This window comes from Camponotus floridanus, unplaced genomic scaffold, assembly GCF_003227725.1.
Source record: "Camponotus floridanus strain SB8 unplaced genomic scaffold, Cflo_v7.5 scaffold65, whole genome shotgun sequence".
NCBI lineage: Eukaryota > Metazoa > Arthropoda > Insecta > Hymenoptera > Formicidae > Camponotus > Camponotus floridanus.
Genome location: NW_020229825.1, coordinates 965,557 through 987,944, shown reverse-complemented (window position 1 = coordinate 987,944; position 22,388 = coordinate 965,557). Strand labels below are relative to the sequence as shown.

Below are 22,388 nucleotides of genomic sequence, written 5' to 3'. Positions count from 1 at the left end.
GACAAGATAAACAATCCTCGACATTCGAGTGATGAATAATATTAAATAGTTTAAAAAATGTTTGAATTCAAATTACTAATATGCCGAGTAGAAGCCATTCATCATGATGCAAATAACGCAAACGGATTCACTAAATACATAACAGCTTAATCATGTTACAATTATTCTGTATACATTTCAGAAATCACTGCAGCAACAGCCCAACAACATCATATCACTATTACACCACACATTACAAAACACGAAACAACACAACCATCGATTGATTCTGACACTGAAATCACTGAGGAATATACCACTAAATTTAGACGTGGCAGTAAAGACAATGAAACTGCAGCAGTGAAAACAAAGAAAACGACAATTCGAAAAAAGAAACCAAGTACCGAATCCGAAGAAAAAGTTGTTGTAATAGAAGAAGAACTTGAAAACATAAAATCAAAAATACCATCGATACCAAAAAAGCAGTTCATGCAAATTGAAGAAGTAACAGAAATGTATGGAATAGAAGAAGTAAGTCCAACAAAAATTGAAGAATGGGAAGAAATACCACAAACTAAAGAATTAAAATCAGAACAGTCAGAAAAGAAGCATGAAACACTAATAAAAGACCAAGACAAAGACATGAAACAGATTCCTGTGACAACAATTACGAAGGAACCCTTACAGGAAAATATTGAAAAAATTGTGTTACATCTACCACAACCAGAATATAAAAAACCAACTGAGGAAAAAGAGTTGAAAGAACAAGTTACCGAAGAAATAACCGAAGAAGTAACAGAAGGCAAGAAGCCAAAGAAAATCACAAAGAAGAAAATTATTAAAGGAAAGCAAGTAACGGAAGAAATAACTGCAGAAGAATACAGACAGTCCCCTGTAACAACGATCACAGAAGGTCCTCTAGAAGAAATTGTAATTCCTACACTTCAGCTTGAATTTGCAAAACCTACCAAAGAGGAAGAGATAAGAGAAGAAGTTACAGTAACTGAGGAAATAGTAGAAGGCAAGAAACCAAAGAAAATTACAAAGAAAAAAATTATCAAACGTAAAGGTAAGAAACAGCAAGTAACGGAAGAAGTTACTGTCGAAGAGAAAGGGGAGTCTCCTGTTACAACAATCACAGAGGGTCCTCTGGAGGAAATTGTTGAAGACACTATAATACCTTTACCCCAGGTTGAATTTGCAAAATCTATCGAAGTGGAAGAGGTAAGAGAACAAGTTACAGTAACTGAGGAAGAAGTGGAAGGCAAGAAACCAAAGAAAATTACAAAGAAGAAAATTATCAAACGTAAAGGAAAGAAACAACAAGTAACGGAAGAAGTTACTGTCGAAGAGAAAGGGGAGTCTCCTGTTACAACAATCACAGAGGGTCCTCTAGAAGAAATTGTTGAAGACACTATAATACCTTTACCCCAGGTTGAATTTGCAAAACCTGTCGAAGTGGAAGAGGTAAGAGAACAAGTTACAGTAACTGAGGAAGAAGTGGAAGGCAAGAAACCAAAGAAAATTACGAAGAAGAAAATTATCAAACGTAAAGGAAAGAAACAGCAAATAACGGAAGAAGTTACTGTCGAAGAGAAAGGGGAGTCTCCTGTTAGAACAATCACAGAGGGTCCTCTAGAGGAAATTGTTGAAGACACTATAATATCTTTACCCCAGGTTGAATTTGCAAAACCTGTCGAAATGGAAGAAGTAAGAGAACAAGTTACAGTAACAGAGGAAGTAGTGGAAGGCAAGAAACCAAAGAAAATTACGAAGAAAAAAATTATCAAACGTAAAGGTAAGAAACAGCAAGTAACAGAAGAAGTTATTGTCGAAGAGAAAGGAAAATCTCCTGTAACAACAATCACAGAGGGTCCTCTAGAAGAAATTGTTGAAGAAACGATAATGCCTTTACCCCAGCTTGAATTTGCTAAACCTATCGAAGTGGAAGAAGTAAGTGAACAAGTTACAGTATCCGAGGAAGTAGTGGAAGGCAAGAAACCGAAGAAAATTACCAAGAAGAAAATTATCAAACGTAAAGGTAAGAAACAGCAAGTAACAGAAGAAGTTACTGTTGAAGAGAAAGGAAAATCTCCTGTCACAACAATCACAGAGGGTCCTCTAGAGGAAATTGTTGAAGACATTATAATATCTTTACCCCAGGTTAAATTTGCAAAACCTGTCGAAGTGGAAGAAGTAAGAGAACAAGTTACAGTAACAGAGGAAGTAGTGGAAGGCAAGAAACCAAAGAAAATTACGAAGAAGAAAATTATCAAACGTAAAGGAAAGAAACAGCAAATAACGGAAGAAGTTACTGTCGAAGAGAAAGGGGAGTCTCCTGTTAGAACAATCACAGAGGGTCCTCTAGAGGAAATTGTTGAAGACACTATATCTTTACCCCAGGTTGAATTTGCAAAACCTGTCGAAGTGGAAGAAGTAAGAGAACAAGTTACAGTAACAGAGGAAGTAGTGGAAGGCAAGAAACCAAAGAAAATTACGAAGAAAAAAATTATCAAACGTAAAGGTAAGAAACAGCAAGTAACAGAAGAAGTTATTGTCGAAGAGAAAGGAAAATCTCCTGTAACAACAATCACAGAGGGTCCTCTAGAAGAAATTGTTGAAGAAACGATAATGCCTTTACCCCAGCTTGAATTTGCTAAACCTATCGAAGTGGAAGAAGTAAGTGAACAAGTTACAGTATCCGAGGAAGTAGTGGAAGGCAAGAAACCGAAGAAAATTACCAAGAAAAAAATTATCAAACGTAAAGGTAAGAAACAGCAAGTAACAGAAGAAGTTACTGTTGAAGAGAAAGGAAAATCTCCTGTCACAACAATCACAGAGGGTCCTCTAGAGGAAATTGTTGAAGACACTATATTATCTTTACCCCAGGTTGAATTTGCAAAACCTGTCGAAGTGGAAGAAGTAAGAGAACAAGTTACTGTAACAGAGGAAGTAGTGGAAGGCAAGAAACCAAAGAAAATTACGAAGAAAAAAATTATCAAACGTAAAGGTAAGAAACAGCAAGTAACAGAAGAAGTTACTGTCGAAGAGAAAGGAAAATCTCCTGTAACAACAATCACAGAGGGTCCTCTAGAAGAAATTGTTGAAGAAACGATAATGCCTTTACCCCAGCTTGAATTTGCTAAACCTATCGAAGTGGAAGAAGTAAGTGAACAAGTTACAGTATCCGAGGAAGTAGTGGAAGGCAAGAAACCGAAGAAAATTACCAAGAAAAAAATTATCAAACGTAAAGGTAAGAAACAGCAAGTAACAGAAGAAGTTACTGTTGAAGAGAAAGGAAAATCTCCTGTCACAACAATCACAGAGGGTCCTCTAGAGGAAATTGTTGAAGACACTATAATATCTTTACCCCAGGTTGAATTTGCAAAACCTGTCGAAGTGGAAGAAGTAAGAGAACAAGTTACAGTAACAGAGGAAGTAGTGGAAGGCAAGAAACCAAAGAAAATTACGAAGAAAAAAATTATCAAACGTAAAGGTAAGAAACAGCAAGTAACAGAAGAAGTTACTGTCGAAGAGAAAGGAAAATCTCCTGTCACAACAATCACAGAGGGTCCTCTAGAGGAAATTTTTGAAGACACTATAATATCTTTACCCCAGGTTGAATTTGCAAAACCTGTCGAAGTGGAAGAAGTAAGAGAACAAGTTACAGTAACAGAGGAAGTAGTGGAAGGCAAGAAACCAAAGAAAATTACGAAGAAAAAAATTATCAAACGTAAAGGTAAGAAACAGCAAATAACAGAAGAAGTTACTGTCGAAGAGAAAGGAAAATCTCCTGTCACAACAATCACAGAGGGTCCTCTAGAGGAAATTTTTGAAGACACTATAATATCTTTACCCCAGGTTGAATTTGCAAAACCTGTCGAAGTGGAAGAAGTAAGAGAACAAGTTACAGTAACAGAGGAAGTAGTGGAAGGCAAGAAACCAAAGAAAATTACGAAGAAAAAAATTATCAAACGTAAAGGTAAGAAACAGCAAGTAACAGAAGAAGTTACTGTCGAAGAGAAAGGAAAATCTCCTGTCACAACAATCACAGAGGGTCCTCTAGAGGAAATTTTTGAAGACACTATAATATCTTTACCCCAAGTTGAATTTGCAAAACCTGTCGAAGTGGCAGAAGTAAGAGAACAAGTTACAGTAACAGAGGAAGTAGTGGAAGGCAAGAAACCAAAGAAAATTACGAAGAAAAAAATTATCAAACGTAAAGGTAAGAAACAGCAAGTAACAGAAGAAGTTACTGTCGAAGAGAAAGGAAAATCTCCTGTCACAACAATCACAGAGGGTCCTCTAGAGGAAATTTTTGAAGACACTATAATATCTTTACCCCAGGTTGAATTTGCAAAACCTGTCGAAGTGGAAGAAGTAAGAGAACAAGTTACAGTAACAGAGGAAGTAGTGGAAGGCAAGAAACCAAAGAAAATTACGAAGAAAAAAATTATCAAACGTAACGGTAAGAAACAGCAAGTAACAGAAGAAGTTACTGTCGAAGAGAAAGGAAAATCTCCTGTAACAACAATCACAGAGGGTCCTCTAGAAGAAATTGTTGAAGACACTATAATACCTTTACCCCAGGTTGAATTTGCAAAACCTGTCGAAGTGGAAGAGGTAAGAGAACAAGTTACAGTTACAGAGGAAGAAGTGGAAGGCAAGAAACCAAAGAAAATTACAAAGAAGAAAATTATCAAACGTAAAGGAAAGAAACAACAAGTAACGGAAGAAGTTACTGTCGAAGAGAAAGGGGAGTCTCCTGTTACAACAATCACAGAGGGTCCTCTGGAGGAAATTGTTGAAGACACTATAATACCTTTACCGCAGGTTGAATTTGCAAAACCTATCGAAGTGGAAGAGGTAAGAGAACAAGTTACAGTAACAGAGGAAGTAGTGGAAGGCAAGAAACCAAAGAAAATTACCAAGAAAAAAATTATCAAACGTAAAGGTAAGAAACAGCAAGTAACAGAAGAAGTTACTGTCGAAGAGAAAGGAAAATCTCCTGTCACAACAATCACAGAGGGTCCTCTAGAGGAAATTTTTGAAGACACTATAATATCTTTACCCCAAGTTGAATTTGCAAAACCTGTCGAAGTGGCAGAAGTAAGAGAACAAGTTACAGTAACAGAGGAAGTAGTGGAAGGCAAGAAACCAAAGAAAATTACGAAGAAAAAAATTATCAAACGTAAAGGTAAGAAACAGCAAGTAACAGAAGAAGTTACTGTCGAAGAGAAAGGAAAATCTCCTGTAACAACAATCACAGAGGGTCCTCTAGAAGAAATTGTTGAAGACACTATAATACCTTTACCCCAGGTTGAATTTGCAAAACCTGTCGAAGTGGAAGAGGTAAGAGAACAAGTTACAGTTACAGAGGAAGAAGTGGAAGGCAAGAAACCAAAGAAAATTACAAAGAAGAAAATTATCAAACGTAAAGGAAAGAAACAACAAGTAACGGAAGAAGTTACTGTCGAAGAAAAAGGGGAGTCTCCTGTTACAACAATCACAGAGGGTCCTCTGGAGGAAATTGTTGAAGACACTATAATACCTTTACCGCAGGTTGAATTTGCAAAACCTATCGAAGTGGAAGAGGTAAGAGAACAAGTTACAGTAACAGAGGAAGTAGTGGAAGGCAAGAAACCAAAGAAAATTACGAAGAAAAAAATTATCAAACGTAAAGGTAAGAAACAGCAAGTAACAGAAGAAGTTACTGTCGAAGAGAAAGGAAAATCTCCTGTCACAACAATCACAGAGGGTCCTCTAGAGGAAATTTTTGAAGACACTATAATATCTTTACCCCAAGTTGAATTTGCAAAACCTATCGAAGTGGAAGAGGTAAGAGAACAAGTTACAGTAACAGAGGAAGTAGTGGAAGGCAAGAAACCAAAGAAAATTACGAAGAAAAAAATTATCAAACGTAAAGGTAAGAAACAGCAAGTAACAGAAGAAGTTACTGTCGAAGAGAAAGGAAAATCTCCTGTCACAACAATCACAGAGGGTCCTCTAGAGGAAATTTTTGAAGACACTATAATATCTTTACCCCAAGTTGAATTTGCAAAACCTATCGAAGTGGAAGAGGTAAGAGAACAAGTTACAGTAACAGAGGAAGTAGTGGAAGGCAAGAAACCAAAGAAAATTACGAAGAAAAAAATTATCAAACGTAAAGGTAAGAAACAGCAAGTAACAGAAGAAGTTACTGTCGAAGAGAAAGGAAAATCTCCTGTCACAACAATCACAGAGGGTCCTCTAGAGGAAATTTTTGAAGACACTATAATATCTTTACCCCAGGTTGAATTTGCAAAACCTGTCGAAGTGGAAGAAGTAAGAGAACAAGTTACAGTAACAGAGGAAGTAGTGGAAGGCAAGAAACCGAAGAAAATTACCAAGAAAAAAATTATCAAACGTAAAGGTAAGAAACAGCAAGTAACAGAAGAAGTTACTGTTGAAGAGAAAGGAAAATCTCCTGTCACAACAATCACAGAGGGTCCTCTAGAGGAAATTGTTGAAGACACTATATTATCTTTACCCCAGGTTGAATTTGCAAAACCTGTCGAAGTGGAAGAAGTAAGAGAACAAGTTACTGTAACAGAGGAAGTAGTGGAAGGCAAGAAACCAAAGAAAATTACGAAGAAAAAAATTATCAAACGTAAAGGTAAGAAACAGCAAGTAACAGAAGAAGTTACTGTCGAAGAGAAAGGAAAATCTCCTGTAACAACAATCACAGAGGGTCCTCTAGAAGAAATTGTTGAAGAAATGATAATGCCTTTACCCCAGGTTGAATTTGCCAAACCTATCGAAGTGGAAGAAGTAAGTGAACAAGTTACAGTAACCGAGGAAGTAATGGAAGGCAAGAAACCGAAGAAAATTACAAAGAAAAAAATTATCAAACGTAAAGGTAAAAAACAGCAAGTAACAGAAGAAGTTACTGTCGAAGAGAAAGGAAAATCTCCTGTAACAACAATCACAGAGAGTCCTCTAGAAGAAATTGTTGAAGACACCATAATGCCTTTACCTCAGCTTGAATTTGCAAAACCCACCGAAGAGGAAGAGATAAAAGAAGAAGTTACAGTAACTGAGGAAATAGCAGAAGGCAAGAAACCAAAGAAAATTACAAAGAAAAAAATTACCAAACGTAAAGGAAAGAAACAGCAAGTAACGGAAGAAGTTACTATCGAAGAGAAAGGAAAATCTCCTGTAACAACAATCACAGAGGGTCCTCTAGAAGAAATTGTTGAAGAAACGATAATGCCTTTACCCCAGCTTGAATTTGCTAAACCTATCGAAGTGGAAGAAGTAAGTGAACAAGTTACAGTATCCGAGGAAGTAGTGGAAGGCAAGAAACCGAAGAAAATTACCAAGAAAAAAATTATCAAACGTAAAGGTAAGAAACAGCAAGTAACAGAAGAAGTTACTGTTGAAGAGAAAGGAAAATCTCCTGTCACAACAATCACAGAGGGTCCTCTAGAGGAAATTGTTGAAGACACTATATTATCTTTACCCCAGGTTGAATTTGCAAAACCTGTCGAAGTGGAAGAAGTAAGAGAACAAATTACTGTAACCGAGGAAGTAGTGGAAGGCAAGAAACCAAAGAAAATTACGAAGAAAAAAATTATCAAACGTAAAGGTAAGAAACAGCAAGTAACAGAAGAAGTTACTGTCGAAGAGAAAGGACAGTCTCCTGTAACAACAATCACAGAGGGTCCTCTAGAGGAAATTGTTGAAGACACTATAATACCTTTACCCCAGCTTGAATTTGCCAAACCTATCGAAGTGGAAGAAGTAAGAGAACAAGTTACTGTAACCGAGGAAGTAGTGGAAGGAAAGAAACCAAAGAAAATTACAAAGAAAAAAATTACCAAACGTAAAGGAAAGAAACAGCAAGTAACGGAAGAAGTTACCATCGAAGAGAAAGGACAGTCTCCTATAACAACAATCACAGAGGGTCCTCTAGAAGAAATTGTTGAAGAAACTCTAACACCTCTACCTCAGCTTGAATTTGCAAAGCCCACCGAAAAGGAAGAGGTAAGAGAACAAATTACAATAACCGAGGAAGTAGTTGAAGGCAAGAAACCAAAGAAAATTACGAAGAAAAAAATTATCAAATGTAAAGGTAAGAAACAGCAGGTAACAGAAGAAGTTACTGTCGAAGAGAAAGGACAGTCTCCTGTCACAACAATCACAGAGGGTCCTCTGGAAGAAATTGTCGAAGACACTATAATGCCTTTGCCCCAGCTTGAATTTGCGAAACCTATCGAAGTGGAAGAAGTAAGAGAACAAATTACTGTAACCGAGGAAGTAGCGGAAGGCAAGAAACCGAAGAAAATTACGAAGAAAAAAATTATCAAATGTAAAGGGAAGAAACAGCAAGTAACGGAAGAAGTTACTGTGGAAGAGAAAGGACAGTCTCCTGTAACAACAATCACGGAAGGTCCTCTGGAGGAAATTGTTGAAGACACTATAATACCTTTACCCCAGCTTGAATTTGCCAAACCTATCGAAGTGGAAGAAGTAAGAGAACAAGTTACTATAACCGAGGAAGTAGTGGAAGGAAAGAAACCAAAGAAAATTACAAAGAAAAAAATTACCAAACGTAAAGGTATGAAACAGCAAGTAACAGAAGAAGTTACTGTCGAAGAGAAAGGACAGTCTCCTGTAACAACAATCACGGAGGGTCCTCTGGAAGAAATTGTCGATGACACTGTAATGCCTTTGCTCCAGCTTGAATTTGCCAAACCTATCGAAGTGGAAGAAGTAAGAGAACAAATTACTGTAGCCGAAGAAGTAGTGGAAGGCAAGAAACCAAAGAAAATTACGAAGAAAAAAATTATCAAACGTAAAGGAAAGAAACAGCAAGTAACGGAAGAAGTTACCGTCGAAGAGAAAGGACAGTCTCCTGTAACAACAATCACAGAGGGTCCTCTGGAAGAAATTGTCGAAGACACTGTAATGCCTTTGCCCCAACTTGAATTTGCGAAACCTATCGAAGTGGAAGAAGTAAGAGAACAAATTACTGTAACCGAGGAAGTAGTGGAAGGCAAGAAACCAAAGAAAATTACGAAGAAAAAAATTATCAAACGTAAAGGAAAGAAACAGCAAGTAACGGAAGAAGTTACTGTGGAAGAGAAAGGACAGTCTGCTGTAACAACAATCACGGAGGGTCCTCTGGAAGAAATTGTCGAAGACACTGTAATGCCTTTGCCCCAGCTTGAATTTGCCAAACCTGTCGAAGTGGAAGAAGTAAGAGAACAAATTACTGTAACCGAGGAAGTAGTGGAAGGCAAGAAACCAAAGAAAATTACGAAGAAAAAAATTATCAAACGTAAAGGAAAGAAACAGCAAGTAACGGAAGAAGTTACCGTCGAAGAGAAAGGACAGTCTCCTGTAACAACAATCACAGAGGGTCCTCTGGAAGAAATTGTCGAAGACACTGTAATGCCTTTGCCCCAACTTGAATTTGCGAAACCTATCGAAGTGGAAGAAGTAAGAGAACAAATTACTGTAACCGAAGAAGTAGTGGAAGGCAAGAAACCAAAGAAAATTACGAAGAAAAAAATTATCAAACGTAAAGGAAAGAAACAGCAAGTAACGGAAGAAGTTACTGTGGAAGAGAAAGGACAGTCTCCTGTAACAACAATCACGGAGGGTCCTCTGGAAGAAATTGTCGAAGACACTGTAATGCCTTTGCCCCAGCTTGAATTTGCCAAACCTATCGAAGTGGAAGAAGTAAGAGAACAAATTACTGTAACCGAGGAAGTAGTGCAAGGCAAGAAACCGAAGAAAATTACGAAGAAAAAAATTATCAAACGTAAAGGAAAGAAACAGCAAGTAACGGAAGAAGTTACTGTCGAAGAGAAAGGACAGTCTCCTATAACAACAATCACTGAGGGTCCTCTAGAGGAAATTGTTGAAGAAACAGTAATGCCTCTACCCCGGCTTGGATTTGCAAAACCTATTCAGGAGGAGGAATTAAAGGAACAAGTTACATTAACCGAAGAAGTTCTGGAAGACAGGAAACCAAAGAAAAAAATAGTCAAACATAAAGATCAGAAAGAACACGTAATGGATGACAATATAGATAAAAAAGGACTTTCTCTTGAGACAACATTTACAGAGGATTCTCTAAAGAAACATGAAGCGGTAGGAACTACAATCAATCTTCACGCAGACACTACACCGGAAATACACGATAAACTCAAACATAAAAGTTTGATTAAACATTTAGATACTGAAATAATGGTAGAAGGTAAGCTTTTCTTATTTTTTGCTATTACTGATCCTTATATCTAGTTGGATATAATTATTCATTTGTTATGCAGGATTTTTGAACAAAACTTATACTGACATAGAACAGAAAGACAGAACTGTTATTAATTATGTTGATGTACATTAACATTATAACATTAACACATAACATATCTTCTTTATATTTGTTAAATTATAGTTATTGTATTTACATTGTTTATTTTCGGACAACTAGTATAGTCAAATTTAATATATTTTTTATTTTACAGATATTTTGAAAAAACCGATGTATCAGGTAAGTCAAAATATAAAGTTTTAAATACATTGTAATATATGTTATAATATTATTATATCTTTACAGCAACTAGAAGAAAAATATGAAATTCCGGATGAAAGTGTAGAAGAAATAGTGACAAAAACAGAAGAGACACAAAAGGCTCTACTTCTGTTAGAAGAAGAGGAATCGGTAAAAGTTACAGAAACAGACATCAGAGAAGTACCAGAAGAGAAAGAGGAAATATTTATTACCGAAATAGAGAAAACCGTCGAGACACCAACACATAAAATCACTAAAATAAAGAAACAGCCAAAGAAAAAAGATGAACGCGTTGACATAATTGAGAAAGTGACTGTAAAGTCGAAGGATAAAACTATGGATGTAACTGAAATGGATGTAACTGATGTCGATAAAAAACCAATTAAAAAAATAATTAAGAAGAAGCACTTGACTCAAGCTGGAGATATTCTTGAAGAAACTGTAGAGGATATTATAACTGACAAGCCAAAGAAAGAAAAAGCAAAATCTATTATAGAAGAAAGACAGGAAGCTATTATCACAGAGGTAAAAGAACATAAAGCAGCTATTAAGATGCCAAAGGAAAAAATGGATATTAATGAAGAAATAATAGAAACTGTTGAAACACCTACGAAAAAAATTGTCAAGAAGAAAAAGCTGACAACAAAAGATGACAGTGAACAAATTATTGAAGAAATTGTGCAGAAACCATCTGAGAAAGCTGAAATAATAGAGAAAGACAAAATAGTTGAAATAGTTAAAATGCCAATAGAAAAAATCGTTAAAAAGAAAAAGGCTAAAGCTTTTGATGATAATGTTCCAGAAGAAATTGTTGAAGAAATTCTTATAGAAAAACCGAAGGAAGAACAAGCTCGAACTGCATTCTCTCCAAGAGAGAGTATTGAAGTGACGCAGATCTTAACCGAATCATCCATTTCCAAAATCACAGAAGATAAAGTTAAACTAAAAGAAGCTGTAATATGCAAAAATGAAGATGAAAAAGATGTTTTGAAGAAAGTTTCTAAAGAAGAAACGAGTACGATTCCTATTCAAGAAGAAGTAACTGTCGAGATTACTAAAGATATAACAAGTGAAAAACCAAAGGAAGAACAACTACAGTCAATTATTATAACAGAAGAAGGACTCAGAGTGACTGAAACAATTTCAAGCTCAACCACTGAGGAACTTCTCGAAAAACTAAAACCAATTGAAGAAACAGCAATGCCAATTAAGGATGCAAAGTCACAAATCAAAATAAAAGAAGTTACAGTAAAGAAAGCTCCTAAAAAGATTAAGCCAATAAATGAAGAACAAATCAAAGAAGAAATTGTGGAAGAAATTATTTCAGAAAAACCAATACAGGAAGAAGCAGAAAAGATAATAATTACGAATGAAGAGATAGAGACCATCGAAATTATTCCTGAAATTGCATCTAGCAAACTTGATAAAGATAAAAGACCGCAAGAAGAACAAGCCATATCTATAGAAGAGACAAAAGAAGATATAAAAGTAATAGAAGTACCCATAAAAAGAGCACCTCTTATTAAGAAAAAAGCCAAGGAAGTGAAAGAAAAGCGCCCGGATGAAACAACGGAAGAAATAAAATTAAAAGAACTTAAGAAGGAAGAAGCTAAAGAAAATATAGATTTACAAGAGAGTGTCGACATTTCGGAAGTGACGATAGAAATGATACCTGAAGAACTTGCCACGGAACAAACATTCACTGAAAAGAAAGCAAAACCAAGTATTATACCTATCGAAAATATCGAAATTGCTGAAGTTAAAGTTTCTATGCCAAATGGTGAAGCAATTAAGAAGAAAAAGTCAAAGGTTACTATAGTTGAAGACAAGAAAGAGGAGAAACTCGTGGAAGAAATAATACCAATGAAACCTAAGGAGGAAGAAACAAAAGTAGATAAAGTAGATATTACAGAAGTAGCAGAAATAATTCCAGAACTTAAAATTAAAGATATTCCTAAGGACAAACAACCTGAAGACAAATTAGAAGTAGAAATAACGCAACCCATAGAAATAAAGGAAGTCAAGAAATTGAAAGAAGAAATTGCAGAGGAAAAATCTATTGAACCTGAAATAATCGAGAAAGTGAAAGAAAAAAAGGTTATCAAGAAAAAGAAAAAGAAGCCTACAAAAAAAGATGATATAGATGATTGGGTAGAACCCGAATATGAAAGGCCTGTATTAGAACCAATGCCTGAAAAAATTCAGTGGGAACCGACAAAAAAGAAAAAAGAAAAGGAAACATTACCTGAATCTATGCAAAAACTGATTCCGCAAAAAATTGAGAGAAAAGAAATGAAACCTACAAAATTAAAATATAGTGAACCACAAGAAACAGTTCAATTTGGTACAATTAAATTGAAAAAAGTAACAGTTGTTAAGAAAAAAGAAATTAGCGAACCAATATTTCCTAAAATTATGTTACGTAGCAGAATCACATTTGTTGGTGATTATCCATCAGAAATACAAATACCAAAAATTACATATATAGAAAAGAATCCAGTACAAACTGGCATTCTATCTCGAAATGCAGAAGAAGCTTTACAAGTTTTAAAGAAAAAATATAAAAAACCGAAAATGTCAGAAAAAGAATTAATTGAATTAGAAAAATTAGATAAAGAATTTGAAGAATTGAAGAAAGTGCCATTAGAGAAAATAGATGATAGATCTATTTACGAAAGAACACCTAAACAACCGGAAAAAGTACCAGAAGAACCGCAAAAAATCATTATTGGAAAAGGTGAAATAAAAGAAGATTCTAAAATTGTTCCGGAAGAAATTAAGCTCAAGAAAATACCAGAAAAGAAACCGGAAGAACTAATAGAAATTAAAGAGAAACCTAAAAAGAAAAAATCTGTAGAAGATGTGCCGCAGAAAATAGAAGAAAAATCTAAAGAAACATTCGCTCATGATGAATTCAAACCATTAGAATTTGATAGACCAGAAATTGAAAAATATATACCAGAAGATGTCGAAATAACTAAAAAACCAGAACCTGAACCTATTTCAAAACCATATGAAAGATCTAAGAAAAAAGAACCAGAACAAGATATTGAACAAATTCCAATAATAAAAGGAATACCAAAACCTCCAGAGCCCGAAGAAGAACCCAAAGTCAAATTCCGCATACCAACTTCAGAAAAACCAGAAGATGAACCTGAAACGATAACCCTAAAAGGTTGGAAAAAAGATAAGCCCAAAGAAGAAGATACAAAAGAATATCCAACTAAAGAAAAAGATGCTATTCCAACAATACCTAAAGAAGATACTGAAGTTACATTGAAAAAGAAACCAAAGAAAAAGATAGTTAAAGAAGAAAGTGCTACACAAATTATTATAAAGAAACCTATTTCAAAAGAGGAAGAACAACTACCAGAAGAAGTTTCTGAAAAAGTTGCAATAAAAAAACCTGAAAAGGAACCTATAAAAGAGGAAACTGCGGATGAAATAACAATTAAAAAACCAGTTGTTGAAGAAAAAAAAGAAGAGGTAAAAGAAATTACAGAAGAAATTACATTAAAAAAGAAACTAAAGAAAAAACCTGTTACAGAGGAAACTATTACCGAAATAATTGTAAAGAAATCCGTTCCAAAGGAAGAAGAACAAGTACCAGAAGAAGTCTCTGAGAAAGTGGCAATAAAGAAACCTAAAAAAGAACCTATTAAAGAGGAAACTGCGGATGAAGTGACGATTAAAAAACCAATCGTTGAAGAAGGAAAGGAAGAGGTAGAAGAAATCACAGAAGAAGTCACATTAAAAAAGAAGCCAAAGAAAAAGCCCATCGTTGAGGAATCTGCTGCCGAAATAACTGTAAAGAAACCTGTTCCGAAGGAAGAAGAACAAGTACCAGAAGAAGTCTCTGAGAAAGTGGAAATAAAGAAACCTAAAAAAGAACCTATGAAAGAGGAAACTGCGGATGAAGTAACGATTAAAAAACCAATCGTTGAAGAAGGAAAGGAAGAGGTAAAAGAAATCACAGAAGAAGTCACATTAAAAAAGAAGCCAAAGAAAAAGCCCATCGTTGAGGAATCTGCTGCCGAAATAACTGTAAAGAAACCTGTTCCGAAAGAAGAAGAACAAGTACCAGAAGAAGTCTCTGAGAAAATGGAAATAAAGAAACCTAAAAAAGAACCTATTAAAGAGGAAACTGCGGATGAAGTGACGATTAAAAAACCAATCGTTGAAGAAGGAAAGGAAGAGGTAAAAGAAATTACAGAAGAAGTTACATTTAAAAAGAAGCCAAAGAAAAAGCCCATCGTTGAGGAATCTGCTGCCGAAATAACTGTAAAGAAACCTGTTCCGAAGGAAGAAGAACAAGTACCAGAAGAAGTCTCTGAGAAAGTGGCAATAAAGAAATCTAAAAAAGAACCAATTAAAGAGGAAACTGCGGATGAAGTGACGATTAAAAAACCAATCGTTGAAGAAAGAAAAGAAGAGGTAGAAGAAATCACAGAAGAAGTCACATTAAAAAAGAAGCCAAAGAAAAAGCCCATCGTCGAGGAATCTGCTGCCGAAATAACTGTAAAGAAACCTGTTCCGAAGGAAGAAGAACAAGTACCAGAAGAAGTCTCTGAGAAAGTGGCAATAAAGAAACCTAAAAAAGAACCTATCAAAGAGGAAACTGCGGATGAAGTGACGATTAAAAAACCAATCGTTGAAGAAAGAAAAGAAGAGGTAAAAGAAATCACAGAAGAAGTCACATTAAAAAAGAAGCCAAAGAAAAAGCCCATCGTCGAGGAATCTGCTGCCGAAATAACTGTAAAGAAACCTGTTCCGAAGGAAGAAGAACAAGTACCAGAAGAAGTCTCTGAGAAAGTGGAAATAAAGAAACCTAAAAAAGAACCTATTAAAGAGGAAACTGCGGATGAAGTGACGATTAAAAAACCAATCGTTGAAGAAAGAAAGGAAGAGGTAGAAGAAATCACAGAAGAAGTCACATTAAAAAAGAAGCCAAAGAAAAAGCCCATCGTTGAGGAATCTGCTGCCGAAATAACTGTAAAGAAACCTGTTCCAAAGGAAGAAGAACAAGTACCAGAAGAAGTCTCTGAGAAAGTGGCAATAAAGAAACCTAAAAAAGAACCCATCAAAGAGGAAACTGCGGATGAAGTAACGATTAAAAAACCAATCGTTGAAGAAGGAAAGGAAGAGGTAGAAGAAATCACAGAAGAAGTCACATTAAAAAAGAAGCCAAAGAAAAAGCCCATCGTTGAGGAATCTGCTGCCGAAATAACTGTAAAGAAACCTGTTCCGAAGGTAGAAGAACAAGTACCAGAAGAAGTTTCTGAGAAAGTAGCAATAAAGAAACCTAAAAAGAAACCTATCAAGGAAGAAGCCGCGGACGAAGTTACAATTAAAAAATCTGTTATAGAAGAGAAACATGAAGACATCATTGAAGAAGTTACTTTTAAACCAAAGCCAAGAAAAAAGATTACCGAAACAGAAGAAATATCAGAAGTAACTATTGCCAAGCCTGTAGAGGAAAAACAAAAACAAAAAGAAATTACGGATACATCTACGGATATATTGTTAAAGAAAAAGAAACCGGTGCCAACAGATGAAGAAATAATTGTAGAGCAATTAACTATACAAAAGTTCGAGGAGACAGAAGAACCTAAGGAAGTAATTGAAGAATTCACATTGAAACGTAAACCTCCGAAGAAAGCACCGAAACCAATTGAAGAAATTTATGAAGATGTTACTTTACGTAAATTGCGACCAAAGAAAAAACCTAGAACGGATATCAAGGAAGTTACCGAAGTTGAAAATGTGACATTTAGACCACGCTCTACAAAAACAAAAGAAGATGTTGAACAAGAATTTAAAATATCATTAAATACATATGAAGAAGAAGATATTTCTATGTCCGGTAAAGTCCGTCTAAAGCCAAAGAGACGTCCGCTTACATTTTCCGAGGAAACTGGAGAAGAAACAATCAAAATTATTCAAGAAATTGAAGATGGTTCTGGACCTGTTATCGAAGAAATCATTGATGAATCAGAAGAGGAAGGTAAAGAAGGATATAGCGTCGAAGAACTTGACATTGACGAAATGAATATACCTTTGAGGCGAAAGAAAAAGAAACAAAAAACTCCGTATACTGTAGAAGAAATTGAAGAAAATGATGTTAAAGTACAGTTAAAACGTGATAGGAAATATTCATATGAGGAAACCGACGTTGAATCTTTGGCGCTGAAATTGAAAAGCAAGAGACGTATTTCTACGTATGAAGAAGGTTTGATGATATATTTGTGTATTCTGCAAGCACTTATGCATTAACAAATAAAATTAAATTAACATACAATGCATTAATATGCTTTCGGCTAAAGTAACGATTAAAATTCTATTGTAATTATTTTAATTTTTTTGACAATGAATGTACACAGGATGTTTCAATATAACTTAGAACTGTAATATCTGGAAAACGATGCATTTTCAAAAAAAAGTTTTAAATAAAAGTTGTAGGATTTAGAAGAAGAGAAAAGATAAGGATACTAGTTTAACTTTAGATGTAGATATTAAGGCCATGAAGATTAAAATGGGACTACTCTAATTTATCCATATAAACTGATTCCTCACGATATTCCACGTAAAAAATTATAATAGGATATTCAAAAATTGAATAATTTACAAGATATTTTATATTTTAAGTTGACAAAATTTTACATAAATTATAAAATATCTCAGAAAATATTTATTTTCCGGTTATCTTACTTAAATACTTTTTTATATAAAATAAAAAGAATCAATTGGTGTAAAGAAAATATATAATTTATTCATAATTCAATAATTTAATTATATTATTCTTAAGAAAAAATATGTAGCTAATCGTTGCAAATTCATATTTTTTCTTAAAAACAATTACGTGTTTTCTTTACACCAATTGATTCGTCTCATTATTCTGTGCATGAAAGTATTGAGGTAAAATAATCGAAAAATAAATATTTTACGAGGTATTTTACAATTTATGTATCAAATTTAGTCAACATAAAATATAAAATATCTTGTAAACTATTCAATTTTTTACTATATTAGTTTTATAACTTTTTACGTGAAATATCATGAGCAATGGATTTATATGAACAAAAATTAAGATATTTCCAATTTTAAAAAATTAGGTTTACCTTCATATAGCCTTAACATTTACAGTATCAAACTAATATCCCTATCTTTTTCCCCCTCCAAACCCTACAACTTTTACGTGAAACATTTTTTTTGCATTATTTTCGAAATATTATAGCGTCTCAGTTAAAATACCTTGTATATTATATTTTCATATTTTACCTGTCCTCTCCTTTCTGACGTACTTCTTTTTAAAAATTTTTCTGTTGTCCTTAAGTCTTTCACTAATCCACCGCGTATGAAAAGCATATCGGTAGTAGTAGTTATAATTTATTTTATAAATATAATATATGCGTAATTTATGACTATTTGTATTTACGTAATTAGTATAAAAATACCTATTTAAAATATAAAATAAAATAGCAGACTAAGAAGAAGGTAGATAAATTTTGCTTATTCGCTTAAGCTTATTCGCTTAAAACGTCTTCTACTATATTTTGATTGTACTAAGCAATCGCACATACATCGACATTTGTTTAATATTTATAATATAATATTGCAGAAGAAGCTTCTCTCAGTATTACTAAAGAGGAAGAAATCGAAGAAGGTTCGTTACACACACACACACACACACACACACACACACACACACACACACACACACACACACATATATATATATATATATATATATATATATATATTTCTTACTTATTTTATGATAATATATACTTCATAAAATATAATTTGTAAAATTTTGAATTGTTTTACTTTAAATAATTAATTAATGATTTTCAGTCGACGAAGTAGAATATGTTGTTCGTGATGGTGATACAATGTTCTCAATTTGTTCTTATGTGGCTGAAACAGAAGAAGCTATAAACTTGGTCGAAGGAGAAAAAGTTTATATTATCGGTGAGAATTCTATTTTTTTAAATTATATATAATAAAATATATAAAATTATGTATAAAATTATATATAAAAATAATTATATATAAAAATATATTTCCAATTAATACATATATATTTTTTGAAATTTTATGCAATATTTACTTTTTATAGATCATACTAATCAAGATTGGTGGTTTGTAAAGAAACATTTGACCGAAGAGAAGGGTTGGGTACCGGCACAATATTTATTAAATGAAGTGCATTATACTATTTATTTGCAACGAAAATTGCATGAAAAGATTGATAGATTGCCAATCTTTGAAAGTGAGTATTTATTTGCAAAACTGATTAAAAATGAAATTTATTGATTATTATAAACTACTTTTATTATAAACATTTATGAGATTTATAAAATCTATTATTATAAAATATACGTTGCTTTTAAAATATTAACATCAAATGTTGCACTTTTTAGAGCCAGCTCCAGGAGAAAAAGCCTCAGCACCAAAGTTTATCGAAAAATTGCAACCAATCCACACGCTAGATGGTTATACTGTTCAATTCGAGTGCCAAGTAGAAGGCATACCAAGACCACAAATAACTTGGTTCCGTCAGACGGCTATTATCAAGCCTTCTATTGATTTTCAAATGTATTACGATGAAGATAACGTTGCCACTTTAATAATCAGAGAAGTATTTCCCGAAGATGCTGGTACTTTTACATGCGTCGCGAAAAATGCTGCAGGATTTGCATCTAGCACTACTGAACTTATCGTCGAGGCTCCCTTATCAGATCACGGATCCGATGTTACTGGTTTGTCGAGGAAAAGTCTTTCGAGGTATGTACTTCTTAAACTTCTTTGGAACAAATTACTCTGATAAAGATTAGCTTTTTAATGACAGCTTATTTTAATATTACAAATTACATCATATTATTATTATCACCCAGCAAACACCAAGTAACAGTTATATAACTGTTAGTTGTAATTTCCCACTCAACAATATAACTGTTATAACTTACATGTTATATATATATATATATATATATATATATATATATATATATATGCATATATGTATATTTTTATAATTTTTTATTCTTAATAATTATTAATGTGACAATGTTCTTTCAGAGAATCATCTCTTGCGGATATATTAGAGGGTATTCCACCAACATTCTCTCGAAAACCAAAAGCGAAATATGTGAATGAAGGTGATGATGTGATATTGGAATGCCGATTGGTCGCTGTACCGGAACCAGAAATAATGTGGTATTATAAAGATTCTCAAGTGGTTAGCCAGCAAAATATCGTAGTCGCAACCGAAAGCGATATGCACATGTACTGTAGTGTCGTAAAAATTACCAAAATTCAAAAGAAGCAAGAAGGAAGATATAAGATTGTCGCTAAGAATAGAGAAGGCGAAGCCACTATCGATATTCCCGTAAAAGTTGGTTGACAATACAAAGTTATAAACCTTATTTTTCTACATACATTATATGTAATATAATTAACTTATTTTTTTTTTGTGAAACAGGTAAAAACTGGAAAGAGCGAACCGCCCGAAATTTTGGAACCGTTGCAATCCCATGTTGTCAAAGAAGGCGAGACTGTTGTTTTATCAACTCAAATAGTCGGTAATCCATCACCAAAAATAACATGGTATAAAGACGGGAAACCAATAAAGGACATGCCATCAAGACAGGATGGACATGTCAATACGTTGAATTTAATTCAGCCTCAGCTAGTAGATAGTGGAGAATACTCGGTCATAGCTATCAATGATGTGGGCAAAGCTGAGACTCGAGCTATATTGACTGTTGAAAGTAAGATCAATAATACTAAATATCTCTTTGCATTAAGTATTTTAATCGCTTTTTCATAATTTCTCTTAATTTGCTTTCTCAAATTAATCAATAATTAATATCTTTTCTATCACATTAATCGAAAATTGTACAAATTAAAAAAATGACTCGCATTTAATGTTTTCTCAATTAATAAAATATCACAGAGAGAAGAGAGATTATTAGATATAATATTACAAAATGCTTTACTAATGTGCTTTCAGTTAACTCCAAATTACAAGTCACTATTAGCTTTCAGCAATGTATGAACGATAAACACATCTCGTTTGTTAAGGGTATGATATGCATTTGTGTCGTTATACTATCACAACTATATATCTATTTACATGATATATTTTATATTATAATAATGTAAATAATATTATATAAAAAATTATATTATGATAATGAGATACTATTACATTTTTTTACAAAATATAGAAGTACCGAGTGGTGCACCAGAACCTCCTTTGTTCACTGAACGTTTCCAAGAAGTAGTTGTTCCTGAAAAGGGTACCTTTAAATTAACCGCCAAAGTAATTGGAAATCCTGTCCCAGAAGTTACTTGGCTCAGAAATAATAAGCCGCTTGACAAATCTCCTAATATCATAGAAAGTTACGACGGTGAAAACATTCTACTCGAAATTAAAAACGCAGACTCTGAAATTGATGCTGGAGATTATAAATGTGTCGCCAGTAATCCGGTTGGGAAAACTTCACATGGCGCAAAAGTCACGGTAGACGTTGCTAAAGTCTCTTTCACAAAAAAATTGCAAAACGAAGTCACAGTCAACGAATACAAAACTCTGGAACTGAGTTGCGAGACATCGCATACCGTCTCTACAGTGTGGTGGCATAATGACAAGGAGATTAGCGGAATGGATCATCGCGAAATAATTCAAGAAGGACGCGTACATAAATTGCTTATTAAGAAGAGTGGCTTTTCCGACGCAGGTACGTACAAGTGTACGGTCAAGGACCAGGTGACGTCCAGCAATGTTATCATTCGAGCTACCAAACCGGAATTCGTCAAAAAACTGCAAGATTTCGAAGTAAAAGAACGCGGTGTGGCGATTTTGGAGGTCGAGATCACGTCTCAAGTGGCGGATGTTACATGGCGAAAAGACGGCGAATTATTAACACCAAGCAAAGGCAAATTAGAATTCGTGAAAGATGGTACCGTGAGAAAGCTTCTTATCAGGAACGCATCCGTTCATGACGAAGGGGAATACACGTGCGCCCTTCCGGATGAAGAATGTACGGCAGAAGTTACGGTCATTGAATTGCCACCGGAGATTATTACGAAAATGCAGGATATAACTATAGCCAGAGGAGAGAAAGCGACCTTTGATATAGAATTAACGAAAGGTGACGCCTTAATACGCTGGTTCAAAGATGGCCAGGAGTTGCAATTCTCCGAGCACGTACGATTGTCGATCGATGGCAAGAGGCAAAAACTGAAAATTTACGACACGGAAATGGAAGATGCGGGAATCTATTCTTGTCAAGTTGGCGATCAAACTTCGTCAGCTAGATTAACGGTTGAAGAGCCTGAAGTAGATTTTATTAAAAAATTGCCAGATGTTACTCTAGTGCCTCTCAACACCGATGCAACATTCCTCATTGAATTGTCACGAGCCGATATACCAGTAACGTGGTTAAAGTAAGTCGATTTTTCAGTCATAAAAGTACGAAAAAAATATAATAAGGATTCCTACATATATACAAACATTTTTAATAATTTCAATTGACGATTGAAACAAGTATGTACTTGATATATATATTATATAAAATTTATAGGAAAGGCGAAATAATCGATTGCACACAATCTTCGAAATATCTCATTATCGATGAAGGAAGTGTTAAGAAACTCATTATTAAAAAATGCACTACCGAAGATATCGCTGAATATACTGCCATCGTGGCAAACGTAAAAACGTCATCCAGATTAAAAGTTGAAGGTAAATTTTTATACATTGCGCCGCCTTATGTTACGTATAATTGTAAATCCATTATTTATATTTGAATCATATTAAATATATTAATATTTTTCTAAT

At 34.1% G+C, this 22,388-nt stretch overlaps 1 protein-coding gene across 9 annotated transcripts in view; it reads left to right on the top strand.

Moving 5' to 3' along the window:
* Nucleotides 1-22,388, top strand: part of LOC105251526 (titin) — an 83,889-nt gene that overhangs the window by 56,271 nt on the left and 5,230 nt on the right. For 6 of the 9 annotated variants that reach the window (XM_025413328.1, XM_025413327.1, XM_025413330.1 and 3 more), the window contains 11 exons: nt 182-10,225; nt 10,494-10,519; nt 10,586-16,769; nt 18,159-18,203; nt 18,395-18,511; nt 18,660-18,812; nt 18,964-19,327; nt 19,622-19,937; nt 20,025-20,313; nt 20,773-21,994; nt 22,132-22,292. In XM_025413328.1, the coding sequence (XP_025269113.1) occupies nt 182-10,225; nt 10,494-10,519; nt 10,586-16,769; nt 18,159-18,203; nt 18,395-18,511; nt 18,660-18,812; nt 18,964-19,327; nt 19,622-19,937; nt 20,025-20,313; nt 20,773-21,994; nt 22,132-22,292 (18,921 nt within the window). The remainder of the gene's footprint in view (nt 1-181; nt 10,226-10,493; nt 10,520-10,585; nt 16,770-18,158; nt 18,204-18,394; nt 18,512-18,659; nt 18,813-18,963; nt 19,328-19,621; nt 19,938-20,024; nt 20,314-20,772; nt 21,995-22,131; nt 22,293-22,388) is intronic. The other 3 variants (XM_025413329.1, XM_025413332.1, XM_025413326.1) reach the window with 2 other exon arrangements.